Source organism: Melanostigma gelatinosum (genome assembly GCF_949748355.1).
Source record: "Melanostigma gelatinosum genome assembly, chromosome: 12".
Taxonomy (NCBI): Eukaryota; Metazoa; Chordata; class Actinopteri; order Perciformes; family Zoarcidae; genus Melanostigma; species Melanostigma gelatinosum.
In genome coordinates, this window is record NC_136645.1 from 16,769,524 (window position 1) to 16,784,943 (window position 15,420).

At 42.3% G+C, this 15,420-nt stretch overlaps 1 protein-coding gene across 2 annotated transcripts in view; it reads left to right on the forward strand.

Annotated features, from left to right (window-relative positions):
- pde10a (phosphodiesterase 10A) overlaps positions 1–13,632 on the forward strand; it is a gene marked incomplete at its 5' end in the record, with an annotated part of 56,149 nt that extends 42,517 nt beyond the window's left edge. For both annotated transcript variants that reach the window (XM_079280426.1, XM_079280427.1), the window contains 19 exons: positions 375–495; positions 1,153–1,202; positions 1,329–1,469; positions 1,730–1,885; positions 2,951–3,001; positions 3,538–3,596; positions 3,900–3,951; positions 4,571–4,713; positions 5,192–5,284; positions 5,591–5,777; positions 6,740–6,882; positions 7,502–7,585; positions 7,679–7,829; positions 7,955–8,110; positions 8,896–9,068; positions 9,208–9,319; positions 9,495–9,575; positions 10,125–10,213; positions 12,889–13,632. In XM_079280426.1, coding sequence (XP_079136552.1) covers positions 375–495; positions 1,153–1,202; positions 1,329–1,469; positions 1,730–1,885; positions 2,951–3,001; positions 3,538–3,596; positions 3,900–3,951; positions 4,571–4,713; positions 5,192–5,284; positions 5,591–5,777; positions 6,740–6,882; positions 7,502–7,585; positions 7,679–7,829; positions 7,955–8,110; positions 8,896–9,068; positions 9,208–9,319; positions 9,495–9,575; positions 10,125–10,213; positions 12,889–12,988 — 2,142 coding nt within the window. In that variant the 3' untranslated portion in view covers positions 12,989–13,632. The remainder of the gene's footprint in view (positions 1–374; positions 496–1,152; positions 1,203–1,328; positions 1,470–1,729; positions 1,886–2,950; positions 3,002–3,537; positions 3,597–3,899; positions 3,952–4,570; positions 4,714–5,191; positions 5,285–5,590; positions 5,778–6,739; positions 6,883–7,501; positions 7,586–7,678; positions 7,830–7,954; positions 8,111–8,895; positions 9,069–9,207; positions 9,320–9,494; positions 9,576–10,124; positions 10,214–12,888) is intronic.
- Between the last annotated feature and the right edge of the window lie 1,788 nt (positions 13,633–15,420).

The window sequence follows — 15,420 nt, forward strand, 5'->3', positions numbered from 1 at the left end:
ACGTAACCACACTTTTAAGCTGAGGCTGAGCAGCAGAGCTTGCCAGGGCTTTCATCAGAGCTGTGGGGCACCGGTGGCCTCCTCCTCCTCCTCTCGGGGACCGCGGGGGGTCCCTGGGCTAGAGTGCAGCAGTGAAGGGGAGTGTAAGGGTGGGATGGTGGGTAATGTTGTGATGAATGGCTCTGTCTTTGTGAATGGCAAGAAGATCTTTCATTCAAAAAAAGAGTCAGTAACATTAGACTGTGTGCAGTACAGATCGCAGGCTGTTGTCACGTGTTTCGGTGTCGTACGTCTTGCTGAATTTTGAAATTTAATCTCAGTGTTTTTGCAAAGCTGTGTGGAGTTGCAATTTCTGTGTGTCTTGTGTCCAGCAGTACCAGGACACAAATGTGCAGGGTGTGGTGTATGAACTCAACAGCTACATGGAGCAGCGCCTGGACACTGGAGGAGACAACAAACTCCTGCTCTACGAGTTGTGCAGCATCATCAAAACAGGTAGAAGTAGACATGATCCAGTTCATTGATCCTCACAGCTTCAGTTCGCGTCACAATGGGGAACCTCGCCCCTATTCTGCTCCAATAAAAAGGATCAATACATATAATGAGCAGCAAATATTATTCTTAATTCAGCTTGAGAAACCAAAATCAAAATAGGGAAATTGACATGTCTTTATAAATGATCATTAGATTGTTTAATAGTTTCTTAACATTTTAGTTCAAAGTCACAAACTCTAATATGTTGCATTTTCTAAATACGTTAGAGTGTAAAGGATTCATTTCACCCAAACCACCCGACTCGTTAACTTCTTGATCGTCGGCGTGTTCACTGACGCTCCTCTAGTCTCCCTGTTGTTTGATAACATGACCTATATGCCAGTGTGAAATGGGACTGGAGAGGAGGACTGGGAATGAGATGAACTGGATGGCAGTCAAAGCCCTCGGTCAGAGTGCCCTTGTCATTATGTGGGACATCGCTAATAGATTGTTATTAGATTGTACCTGGGCTGTTATGTCCCTTTTACACTTTTACTCTCAGGTATACCTTCCATTTATTGTTGGACACATCTATATAAGGGAACTTAACACACTAACGGCTAATGTCAGTTATTAATGGACTGTCTAACCTGACCTGTGTGTCTCTTTTTGCAACAGCAACAAAAGCTGATGGATTTGCACTTTACTTCTTGGGAGAATGCAACAATGTAAGTGCAGAGGACATTTGGTGAATACATTTCATACACTAATGCAGTTGTGGCCATGTAATTTACATTCTTTCTTTTTCCGCCATTGCTGTTTCCCTCTCTGTTCTTGTCCCTGCTTCTCATTAGAGTTTATGTTTGTTCAATCCAACGGGGGCCAAGGATGGCCCTCCAAGCATCATCCCCTCTGGCCCCATCGCATTTGGGACAACCGTTGCCGCTCATGTTGCCAAGACTCACACAACACTGCTAGTAGAGGACATCATGGGGGTGAGGCTGTTTTCCTACAACCAGCACAGATTTACTCATCATAGGAATCTAACATTTCACTGCATAGCTGTGGTGTTATGTTATATGTTCCCTTTAATGATCCTTTCTCATCACCACCTGGTTCGATGCACTCGGCACCTTCGAGCTAAAAAAAAAAAAATCTTCAGCTACATCAGCTGATGTACCAGCTACAGTGACCCCCTCTGCTAAACGTTTTTGCACTTCGGGTGATAATGACCTTCCCGGTCTGTGTGTTGCAGGACGAGCGCTTCCCCGACGGCACAGGGCAGGACTCAGGGATCCATGTTCACTCTGTCCTGTGCCTCCCCATCATCACTGCCATCGGGGACCTCATTGCCATCCTGGAGCTGCATCGGCAGTGGGGCAGGGAGCCCTTCAACCTCAGCCACCAGGAGGTCAGTCTGACCCAGACAAAACACACCAAGAGTGGGAGGCTGGAGCAAGGCTCACAGAACTACAGTTAGCCTGGTAGTCACCGTAATCTGGATCTGTTTAAGATCTCTATTCGATTTCTGGGGTTCAGTTGATTGTGTAAAACACTGAATAATTCTGTTTTTTTGTCTCCAAGCACTTTCTATTAGTTGCTAATGAAATACATTCAGTAGAATGGCAACGGAAATAAGTGCAATGAGCAAGAAAATCACAAAAGAAACCAGGTTGCTCAAGCAAGTATAGTCACAGTGACTACACTTAACATTCAGAACTTTACATAAAAAAACATCTCCCAATGTATTTGTAAATGTATCACATACTAGGGACGTGAGAATTATTTGTGACATTTTATTTCATTTTATTCAAACCTGCGTCAGTTGATTTTTTGGCACAATAAAAACACTGACACATCATCCCCTTTTAAGGTGATATGACTCACGTGTTGCTTACACAGAGCAACATAAGTATGAATTTAAAGTAGTGTCCGATCGTTCAATATTCACTCTGCTTCCAGCTCTGACTTGGTCTACACTAACGAATGAGAGGAATGTCTGGTGCTTTGGATAATAAATGCTCCACTGTGTTCACCAGCTAGTTTTTTTTAACTTTCAGTGTACAGTGTGTTTATGAGCTCTTTAAACAGCTGCTGGGAAAGAGGTGGATAAAAGCAAAAAGGTGTTAAAACCAAAACAATGAACTGAAAGACTTTAAAGTTCTGTAGAGTTGAGGGGAACCTAATAACTTTCTGTGCAACCCTGTTGCATCACACATAGTCACTTGACCTCTTTTTCATGTAAAAACATCTGTTAGTGCAGCTTCAATTTTTATCTGCAAATGAATATAGAAATGGAAATGTAGCAGTGACGCAGGTGTCTGTGTCCCCAGAGTGGCTCTGGATCTGTAGACCAACTGGCTCTTCTGAGTATGAGACTGCCTGATGTGCAGAAGAGATAATTCTGTTGTTTTTAATTGTGTTTGATTTTTTTTTTCTGCATTTCTTTGGAGCTAATCGTCACTTTCTTTTCCAGGTTGCAACAGCTAATTTAGCGTGGGCGTCAATTGCCATTCATCAAGTACAGGTGAGCAAACTGTACTGTAGCATTTCACCAAGGACTCGTCTGAGAGCAAGGAGAAACCCACTCTTCCCATTTATTATGATCTCGGATGACTGTGTTTGTTCTGGTTCTGCACTGGTGTTTTTAATGGGGAAATCCACTGTGTACAGGAACCGGGTTGTCACTGAGCCCAGTCCAATCAGCTAAGTCATAGATTCAACAAACAACTCCCCGAGGATGTCATTACGCCTCAGTGCTGTTTTTATAGGAACATATAGCTTAACACCTCAGAGAAGCAGCGTCCCACTGCAGCAGCGGCCACAGTGGACCTCTGAGCCTCAGTGAGCGGTGCAGCACTGCAGCACACTGCGCTTCTGGGTTAGCTGCTCGCTGCAAAGCACGCTTTGTTGTTGCCAAAACTCTTGACGGAGGCCAACAGCCAACTGTGTAGACATCAAGTTGGTTTGTTGACAGTATACGCAGGGTGCTGTTTCTGCTCTGTAAGAAATGCGTTATACGTCTGGGTGCCGGGTCACGACCCATTTCTCTTTTGTCTCTAGGTGTGCAGGGGCCTCGCCAAACAGACTGAGCTCAATGACTTCCTACTAGACGTGTCAAAGTAAGAGCTGCTGTTGGGACAGTTTACCTCACACTAAATGAATACTGATGAAAACATGTCTACAGTGTTTTTACACAATGTTCTTATTTCAGTCTTAAGTTTGACAAAAATAATATGGGCTCCAAAGTGAGTTAGTGTCTTTGCAGTTAGAATCAGGTCAAACATTACATAAAACGTTTTGCTCACCCAATAGAAAGAAATGACTGCATTTTAGGCAACTTAGCTCTCATGTCTTGAATGTGAACGTCATCAGAGCTTCCCATTTGTCAACATCTCAATGCGCCATTTCTTCTTTTCGCACAGAACATACTTTGATAACATTGTGGCAATAGATTCTCTACTTGAACATATTATGGTGAGTGTGATTTCTGCAAGTGTGTGTTCATTCACATTGTCTTCAAGGCTACACATCCTGGGAGTGTGTGTTACTTTATGTGTGTTAAAAAGAGTAGTAATGCTGCTGTTATACAGATACACACAGGCTGTCTTGATACCTGAGGGGCACTGCTAATATTTCCTATTGTTGGCATTAAAGATATATGATGATAATACTTCTCATAATGATAATCATTTGTTGTCAACATAATATACATACTAAGTACATGTTTAGACTTGGCTCAAGTTTTTCAGCTTGCAATATTTTAAAGCACATTTGATCTGGTTGAGTGTAAAACATGATTTTCCTGTTTTTCGACTAAAACTCACCTCTGTTTGTATGTATCTGTTCCCTTGTGACTGTGGTGTCATCTCAGGTCATTCAAGTCATCTGGTTCAAACACCTGTAGTTAGTTATATTCTGCGTCTCTACATTTAACTGTTCCATCCAAAAGAGAAAAGATTTAAACTGCAGTGATGTGATTTAGGATGATTTCAGTTAAATGTGCTAGATGTAATCTTCCATGTTTTTTTTTTCTTCAGTTCTTTCAAACCCTCAGTGTTGCTAATAACGTTTTGTCCCTGGTGTTGTTTTGCAGATATATGCAAAAAACCTGGTGAATGCGGACAGGTGCGCACTCTTCCAGGTAGATCACAACAACAAAGAACTGTACTCTGACCTGTTCGATATCGGGGAAGAGAAAGAAGGCAAACCTGTCTTTAAGAAAACCAAAGAAATTAGGTGTGTAAGAGTTACCCTTTTCTCCTTCAGTGTGTTAAACAGGATACTCATTTGATTTTGAAAGTGTCCCGGTTCTATTTTTATCCATATGTATTTATACATCATTATATATTTGTTTTATACAGATTTCCATTGAAAAGTTTATTTTGAATTCGTAGAACAGTTGAAACTAATTGTCAAATGTGTTTTGTCTCCACGCATCCAAAAGTGTGTTTCCCGCCCCTAGAGGACATTTACAACCATAGTGTACAGTAAACAAGGTTCATCTTGTGACAAAGAAAGCTCCGACAGAAATGATTCCACCAATAGAAAAGCAGGGGGGAAATCTTGAACTCGATATTGTACCATTACAATGGAACATCATCAATTGTACCCTCTAAAAAAATATTATTTATCATATTATTGATTTTCACCCATGCACTCAGAACCAACAGGCTGAGAAGCCTAACTCTTCCTCTTCTCTCCTCTTTCTCTGCAGGTTTTCTATTGACAAGGGAATAGCTGGCCAAGTGGCTCAGACAGGGGAAGTCTTAAATATCCCAGATGCCTATGCAGACCCCCGGTTCAACCGGTAAAAGCCATCTTTTCCATTAACTATGATGAGTTGTCCATCTAATTAGTTGAAGTTGTGCTATGATTTGTCCCAGACAATTCTTTCTTCAGTTGACTTTGCTTATTCTCCTGTATTTAGAATAAAACACTGTAGTCATACTTCTACTCATCACAGAGGCCAGAGTTAAGACCTGAACATGCTGCCCTTCTACTGTACATTTCACATTATAAACTCACTGAAAGAAAATCTATGACGAATAGACAATAACATATATGTCATTATGTCATATATGTCATTATTAACATATGTCTTCCTTAATAACAGAGAGGTGGACCTCAAAACCGGCTACACCACGCGGAACATCCTGTGCATGCCCATCATGAGCAGGGGGACCGTCATAGGTGTGGTGCAGATGGTGAACAAGCTAAGCGGAAGTGCCTTCACCAAAACGGACGAGAACAACTTTAAGATGTTCGCTGTCTTTTGTGCTCTGGCCTTACACTGTGCTAATGTGAGTAAAGTGAATACTTCTTAAAATGCTCAAACGACGAGCTGATTTTCTCCAACGGCAAAAACACAATCTAGTAATTTCATATCTGTCTGCACAAGCTTGCTCTGTATTGCATTGTAGATGATATAATACTTCTTCACCATGAATACTTGATTGCTATTTTGAGAAAGCTGCACCTGTGACGTCGTGGCCTCATCACTGCCCTAAATTCATTCTGTCGCTGAAAGGCGTGTTTCAGCTGTTACTAGGCTGTGGGTTTCCCTATTTGTCAGAGAAGAAATTTCATTTATTTTCCAAGTTTTGACAAAGATAGTGCCAAAAGCTTCTATTTAAAGTGTGCATTGCCCCAAAATATGAATAAAAGCGTATTTTCTCCGGGCGATTATTATTCCTTACAAGGAACACACGTACGCTTCACAAAGACTGCGTTGTGCGGTCAGTCTGTCGAAGCCTTCTCCTCTCTGTGGGGCCTGACTCACCATCTCGTGCGACAAACATACGCAGGAACAGCGTCACAAAGTTGGTTTTAAAATTGATGAGGCGTGTTAATATTTTAAGACGAGCAGTCTGCATCCGTCCGCTGACAGGATTTATGTTTTGGTGTAATTTATGCCCCCGCGTCTCCGGGAAACTTGCTCGGGCTGGCTCCTGATCTTCCCTGATTTATGGTGAAAGGTGTGAGGCTTGGCGCCTGCACCTGTCTTATTGCTGTCTGTCTGTCTGGATAGGGGACATGGATACAAACCAGATGCGGAGACTCTTTTTGAGACAGATAAAATATGATACAGGACTGTTGCAAATAACTTAACTTGGTCCGACCCTTTTGGAAATTCCAACAGTGATACTTCCAAGAATTCAACAAAGATATGAGATATCTTCTCTGGGTGTTTGTAGCGCTGGAGTATTCAGTTTCTCTCTCTCTGCATTTTAAAGACTTATTGCTGTTCCGTGTGTCTCTGCAGATGTACCACAGGATCCGGCACTCTGAATGCATTTACAGAGTGACGATGGAAAAGCTGTCTTATCACAGCATCTGCACATCGGAAGAATGGAAGACCCTTACCCAGCTCAACCTCCCTACACCCATTTATAAAGAGATCGAAATGTGAGTGCCCTTTCAGGGTTTGGTCATTATCTCTGCTGTGTCTCTGCTGTGAGTGTGGTTGAGCCACGTGTGTGTAAAGTGACGATGACAGAGTCCAGAAGCTCTGCATAAACAGTACAGGAAGGCAAGGCAAGTTTATTTATACAGCACATGTCAGCAGCAAAGCAATTCAAAGGGCTTTACACAAAACATCAAAAGACAAAGTGCCAAAGAAACACATAAAAGACATTTAATTACAATTAAAAAATAACAGCCAAGAAATTTGAAAATAATAGGACAGGTAGAAAATAAAACGTAAAAAATGACAGTGTCGTGTAAGAGATAAATTAATAAAATTCAGCTGCAAACAAGAAAGTATTCAGCCTTGATTTAAAAGAAGTGAGAGTTGCAGCTGACCTGAAGTCTTCTGGGAGTTTGTTCCAGAGATATGGTGCATAAAAACTCAACGCTGCATGGCCACGTTTTTCCAAATCCTGCTGAGACATAAGTCGGGAAGGGGAAGGTCTTCTGGAGGACAACTTGACAGTTTAACACACCTCAGAAGTCCCCTTGTATGTCCTACTGTGTGCTGTACATGCTAATGTAAGTCTCTCCTTTCACTTCGTCGTCCCTCCTCCAGGTTCCACTTTGACATTAGTCCCTTTGAGGAGATCTGGCCTGCTGTGTTCATCTACATGGTGCATAACTCCTGTGGAAAGACCAGGTAAGGTTTCACTGACCGTCACAATGTCAGTGTCAGCTTTTCGTCGAAGTGCCGGTTGATCAGTTGCTAATCAGCCGTTCTTTCCACGTGTAGCTTTGAGCTGGAGAAGCTGTGTCGGTTCACCATGTCCGTACGAAAGAACTACCGGCGTGTTCCCTACCACAACTGGAAGCATGCAGTGACAGTGGCACACTGTATGTTCGCCATCCTACAGAAAACCTCTGGGATGTTCACAGAGCTAGAGGTTTGCTCCTCATTGGGTCTGGGTTTTACCGCTCCAAGATAGAAATACATAAAAGCAAGATCAGAAACTGGGGTCCTTTGTGATTTCAAGGTTTGTCCTTCTTGTCTTTCCACTCTGGTCTACAGAAGAAAGGTCTGCTGATCGCCTGCCTGTGCCATGATCTGGACCATCGGGGGTACAGCAACTCATACCTGCAGAAGTTTGACCACCCGCTGGCTGCTTTGTACTCCAGCTCCACCATGGAACAACACCACTTCTCTCAGACTGTCTCCATCCTACAGGTAGAGCTCTATTATCAAGAACTTACTTTAAGTAATCAGCATTTTTTTCATTGATTTATCGTCTTTTAAATGATCTTGTTTATTATGAAATGATGTGCTTTGCACAACGTTTTTTGACCTTTTCATTATAAGCACATCGGCATGTCTAAAGACTTGCAGATGGTGGGGAAAGACATGGGAATATCACATGCGAAAGAATTACAGATATAACAAAACAAATTACAACGTACAGTAGCAAGGGGAGGGTGTCAAAAGTGATGCCATATGTGGACGAATCAATGTCGTTAGCAAAGCAGGTCATCATTTGAAGCCCACTAATAAAGAAAGATTACAACATAGTAAAACTTTGCAAAAACACATAACTTCAAAAACTCATATTTACATTAGAACTGGCTTCTGGAGACTAAAACCACATGATCAAAATCATTTATTTTTTGTATTTAATTTATTCAATTGCAGTTTGTTTGATCAGATCAGACAGAACATTTTTACATTGTTCTAACACTTAAATTAACATATCATTTCCCGAAAAGGAATGCTTACACACACACATTGTGAACTACAGACACAAAGAAAGGATCATATATATATATATATATATATATATATATATATATATATATATATATATATATATATATATTTAGTTCTGACTGCCCTCTTTACGTCCAGGATCTGTGTCAACCCAAGATGGACGTGAGATTACAACCTGTTGTGGTCTAGCTGAGCTGAACGCCTCATAAGTGGAGATTTTGCTTTTTTATTGATCTCTTTCTTTCTCATAGCTGGAAGGGCACAATATTTTCTCCAACCTGAATTCCAGCGAGTACGAGCAGGTGCTAGAGATCATCCGGAAGGCCATCATCGCCACGGACCTCGCCCTGTACTTCAACAACCACCAGCAGCTGTCGGAGCTGCTCACCTCGAGTGTGCTGGACTTGAGCAACCACACACACAGGTGAGGTGACGAGTCGCACCGGCGTGCAAGTCAAGTCAAGATCACACCAGGTCTCGTAGCTTCAAACGCAGACCTGTCGCACATCAACGGCTCATTGAGTTTCTCCTCATGGCTATAACAAGGCTTTGCTCCCCTCCAGGGACCGTGTGATTGGTCTGATGATGACGGCGTGTGACCTGTGTTCTGTTACCAAGCAATGGCAAATCACACGACTCATCGCCAACGACATCTATGCTGAGTTCTGGTCTGAGGTACGGTGGGATGCTGCTGGAGTTGAAACCGTTTTACTGTCATACTGTCAGTCGGACCTGTATGGTTACTTGAAAATGCTGTCCTACAATTTGCAAAGCGCAAAATAGTGTTGTCTGTTGGTCAGACGATTTGCCACGGTGTACAAAAATAATCTCTCTTCATGTTCCGCCACAGGGAGATGAGATGAAGAAGATCGGGTTGCAGCCGATCCCTATGATGGACAGAGATAAGAAGGACGAGGTTCCCCAAGGCCAAGTAAGACCAGAACCTTCACTCATGTGTCTCTAAAGAGGCTCACTCTCTACTTTACTCTCACACTCAGAAAGTTTCACACAAGTAGGAGTACTAGTCGTTGACTTAAATATAGAAAATATTAAAAATAGTACGTATCATCACCATATATACAGATAACAATGTAACAACTTTAAGCATTGATTTATTTGTTGCCACTCTTAAAGAAACAGGATGTAGTGTAAGAAGCCCCGACAGAATGCGATGAGTAGATGTAGTATAATAAACTTAGCATATTGATAAATGATAAGGGTTCAACTATTTACCAAACTACTACTTAAAAATGTGTTTCAGATGGTAATACAGGTAAGACAGCAAAGAAATGTAATTGATACTTAATGTCAAGCCCCTACACACCCATAGTCCACCCACACAACATTTAATATACAGTATTGAGTGACGCTCAAACTACATACACAGGCCTCAAATAATACTAACTGCTAAGTATTAAACTGCCATTTTACTTGCTTGATCATTTTGTTTGTGTTTTTTTTTGTTTGTGTTTTTCTTAAGGTGGGATTCTACAATGCTGTTGCACTTCCATGTTACACGACACTATCGAAGCTTTTCCCTCCATCCAATCCTCTTCTAAATGCCTGCAAGTAAGTATTCAAAGCTACAGTTTGAAAGTATGAGGGAAAGCCATGCCAGAATGTGAGGTGACAGAGAATGTATCCAGCGTATGTATTAAGCCAGCGGTTCCCAAATACGTCCCGACCGGGTTCGCGCACCCCCCCCCCCCCTGAATAAAAATAAATTAAAAAAGCAACAGAGCCTATTTATAGCCGCATAGAAATCTGACCAATGAGAGTTTGCTCGCGCGTGGCGTTTGTTTACAAGATTTAGTCCGCTGTTAAATGTTGCAGTGTGAACACAAACCGAACAAAGGAGCAACTGCAACATTGTATCATATTAATCCCTGAATCGGAACAAAGCAAACGAACTGAAGGTGTGAAAACGCCCTGAAACACTGCAACAAAGTTTCAATATCTTTCAGTGACACAAGGCGTCACTTTTAAAGAGCAATACGGATGGCGAGCACACACGCACAGGCTCAGAGGCAGATTATCACATTTCATTTACAATTAATGAGCGACTAATGCAGCCAGGATGTCTTCGGACAAAGCATCGATGCGGCGACACAGTGTTGTTGGACACCGGGATCATGTCCAACTTTTTTGCTTCTTTCTCCCCAATCATACATTCCACCATCTCTCTGGCAGCTGGCAAGCTCACGTCTTCGGCGATTGTGTGCGGTAGCCCCTTTCTCGCTATTCTGTAACCAGATATGAAGCCCGTAGTGCGTCATTTATAGACCAACACATGAATGAGACTCCAGTTGTTTTTGGCTGTTTTGTAACTCCTCCAATTTCGATATAAACAATGTAAGGGGCTTTTGACTTGCACTGGCATGCTTGGTGTTCAGGTGGCGACGTAAATAAGAGCTTCAGACTGTTAGCCAGAACCTCACTGCACACCACGCACTGTGGCTTTGGGCAATCTGCGTTGCCAATCCAAGTGTACTGTCTGTGCTATCCCTTCCTCCTTTTCGGTCTCCTCCGTCATCTTCCTCTGACTCCAGTTCGATTTCTTATCCCGGTCTCTCCCCACGCACCTCTCCGTTCCCCTCGCCTCCGATTCCTCTCTCTCTCTCTGTCTCTCTCCTCTTTTACAACTGATGGCTTCAGATGTCCCACCTGACAGTTTCCCCGATTTCAGCCAGTTTAGCATATTTAAATGAATGTTGCTGAATGCATGAAGTTCGCTGTTAGCTGAGGTTAGCTGCACAAGCTAGGCTCGCTAGTGTGTACGACTGGCGGCAGGTGGCAAGACTGCCTGAAGGAGCGCAAGTGCATTTATTAAATTGTATGTTTTTCATTTTAAATCTTACAAAGGGGATTTTTATAATTCATGTTTTTATTTTGTGAAAAATCCCACTTTTTAAATTAAAATTACATTTTGTTTTTTATATTTAATATTATTACACCATCAGACGCCATTACACTTTTCCTCTCGCGCACCCTCTAGAGGCAGCTCACTCCACACCACACTTTGGGAATCCCTGTATTAAGCAATAAAAGATGATTTAACTCTCTTAATTGAAGGTGTTTTCATTTCTATTTTTTGTGAAATAGGTCAAAAACCTAAAACAATCAAAACTTTACAATACTTCACACAATATTGTCGTGGTGATTTCACATCTGATATGGCCAATAAATGCGCTGACAACAGCCTGAAGAGCAAAAAGTGACATGTGTGTGCCGGCCTCGTCTGACCAGCAGCAGTTAGCCAGACAAATAGAGGTGATAAGACGTACGTGTATAGGCGCACATTCCAAGAGTTCCACGGAAAATACAAACAAAACACACAAGTACTGCACTGACATTGGATTAAGCAAACCTGTGCTCGAAACTTTCTGAAAAACATCAGATACATACATCTCAATATAGAAAGCAGTGTACGAACAGTGTGTGTGTGTCGGTTTATATTATATTTGTACTGTACAGGATCATATGGCACATGTGCCTGCCCTCCTGTGGTAACCCGCTGGTCTTTTAAAATGTTGTGACCTTGATCCGCGGGGAATGCAAACAAAGTGAGCAGTGTAACATTTAAGCCCCGGCTGTACGTCAGCAGCGGGCCTTGGGTGGGCAGCGAGCCGAGACCCCGCGGAGCCCGGCTGCTTGTTGTGGGATCTGCCACAGACGTGTAAACTGCATCAGCCCGGCTAAGTGAATGCAGCAAAGGGCAGCACGTTCTGCACTTTAATGCAGCTTTTGTATTGTTGTTGCAATGTGTTGACATTTCATTTGGATCGCTTCAAGACCATAATTGACATGGTGATTATGTTGATCTTCTGATATTTCTGTTCTCATATCATTGCGAAAGTTGCATAACCTCACCTCTGTTGTCCATGCCATTTCTAACATCAGATGCACACCCTTGTGGCAGCAAAGTGCTTTACTTTTGTGAGCTAACTAGCTAGTTACCCATCAGTAGCTACAGGAATACATTTCATTTTCACTCAAGACCACTTGAGATTGTCAGCTGTGAATAAGTAACAAATATACATGTAGTAATACTAGCTTTAGAAAAATAGCATTTCATTCGCAGTGCGTTTTGTTTGAAATTGTCCTTTTATTGATGAAGTTTGCATGTCTTTGATTGACGCTGACATGGTTCTTGGCCATGTCTTTGCACTCAGAAATGAAATGTCTGTACAGCCCTGATTGTAAACCGACAACATCCTGAGACTGAGGCGTTTTTGTGTTTGCAGGGAGAACCTGGGCCAGTGGGAGAAGATATTGCGGGGAGAGGTGCAGGACGTAGTGCCCAACCCGCCTTGTGATCCGGGCCCTGTCAAGATTGACAACTGACTACCAAAGGGGTTGCTGGCCCACCAAAGGAATACAACTAGAATCCTGCCACGGACCTGGTACTTTGTAGGGGGAAGAACCCACATCCTGTGTTAGCAGGAGACGGATCAGCTAAAGGCGACTTGACTTTGAAAACACACAGTTACCTCATTTGGTGATGGAGGTGTCAACACTGACGGTGTCACCGATCCCAGAGACTGACAGACAGCCGGTGGGGAGGGACTTCAACCCATCGCTCTACATCCACTCAGCTTTGGGAATTCATTTGTTGGAATGGACACGTGCCGTTTTGGTTGTTTTCATTTTTGGCAGTTTTAGGTTATGTTATGATTCATTTTTTTATATGAGCTGATTCTTTAACGGTCTTGTATTTGCAGGGGCCTTACTCTGAACCTTTCACAGGCTAGAAATATGTGAAATCTTGTTGTTGGTTCAGGCTTTTTTGAAATGGTACTGTTTGCCTTCTGTGGTAGGTTTATCGTACGCACACTACTTCACCAAGGTATTTCCAGAGACAGAAGGAATGTGTAGAGCAAATGTATGGTTTAAAGCCACCTTACTGAGGAGGTGGATGCCGGAATGTTTTTTTTATTACTTTTTGAGCAAAAATCCTTTGCAGTACTTGAATAAAAACATACAGCCTATTCTACGTGGAGAAATCCCCCATAGCATGTTCTTCAAAACCTGAATGAACTGTGGCGAGAGGATTTAGATAATGTCGACACTTGTGAACACGGTCACAAGAGAGTCACAATGCTTCTCCCTGAAGTGGACCCCACAGCACTGCCCACGGCCCCTCCTGGCATTTAGGAACCTGCTGTATGGTGCATCCACTTTCTTCTGATTGACAGAACCTGAGCCCAGGTCAGCAGAAATATTGCGCGCAGGAAGGAAGGAGATGCATGGATAGCATCAGTTATAGCATAGTTGTGTGCAGGCTTATAGCAGCATAGTAAGCCTATTGAATTTTCATTGTCGTCACATTTTTCACACCACTTATCACATCATTAATTATTTCACACAACAATCTGGTTTCTCCTCATTAATCAGCAATCATTTCTACAGCCATGAATAAAACACAAGCAGAATGAGGATACTGCACAAGTTGGTTACGAGTCCCAGCGGATTCTAAAGATGTCTTTGTTTGCAGTGACACAACAAACTTTTTACGTGTTGACTACTTTATGTAATGACTAGATAGCACCCTGATTCATGACACAAGGTTGGGTGTTTGAGTTATTGAGGTGTAAATTTAAGAAATGGTGAGGGGGTGGGATGAATCGTAGACTATACAGTGACAGTGAGTTTGACATTAGGTGTCCTTGCAGGTTCAAAGCCGTAGTGTGAAACATTGATGAGACTTTTTTTGCTGATGATGCCGGGCACAGCAGCTCACCAGAAGTCTCAACAGTGGTCCGCTTCATATTTTCGCATAATGTCAAACCCGTTAAGCTAAAGTGCATCATATGTCTATCTCTGGGATTGCAACTCAAGAATGTTTGGTTGACTTTCTGCAAGTGTGTAACAGAAGTCCCCCTCATTTCCATGGCCTGTAGAAGGAAATGAATCCTCCTCCTTTGCGCTTACTCTCCAACGCCATGCAAGGGGGTACATTTGGACTCTTTCAAATGAGTTTCCGAGATCTTCCAAAAGACCATTTTTTTCGTCTCAAACTCATTCCAGTGGACATTGTCCCTCCAAGACTGAAATAACCGCTCAAATGATTTGTTTTACAACTGGTACTGTGGCTCCCAAATGGTGTGAATGAGCATTGTGATGAATGTTTTGTTGATCCTCGGTGGTGGCATGTGGGTCAGTGCGCCGTCAGTTTTCCTGATGTGCTCTGTCTTACTTTTCAGAATTACTTCCAGTAAGCATCAACCAAGAGCAACAATTAGCATGCACCTCAACTAAACTTTATATATCATTTTTCAGGATACGGTAATAGCTGTATATTGTGTGCAATCTAGGAATTAGTTTGTACAGACTGAGATGTATGCTCTGATGGCGCTAAACTGAATGGCAGTTGTGCACTTTCAGACTGTCTGTGTGTGTGTGTGTGTGTGTGTGTGTGTGTGTGTGTGTGTGTGTGTGTGTGTGTGTGTGTGTGTGCGTGTGTGTGTGTGTGAGGGAGAGAGAGAGCTTCTGACAGTCTCTTTCCCTGCTCCAACCCCACCTGAGAACATGGATAAGTCCAAAACACTGCACTGTCCCTTCTACTTTTCAGCACCAGTTATATTTCATTGTCTGCACTATGTTTAGCTTATCGTCTTTATCATTATTATTATTGTTGATGATTATTATTATTGCTGTTATTACTGTTGTTATTTTCTTAATTAGAGTTCAATTTAAATTATATTTTTTTATACAAAGAAAAATAATGTTGGCCTTTTTGTTTTGTACAAATTAAACATGAAGACAAACAAAACGGT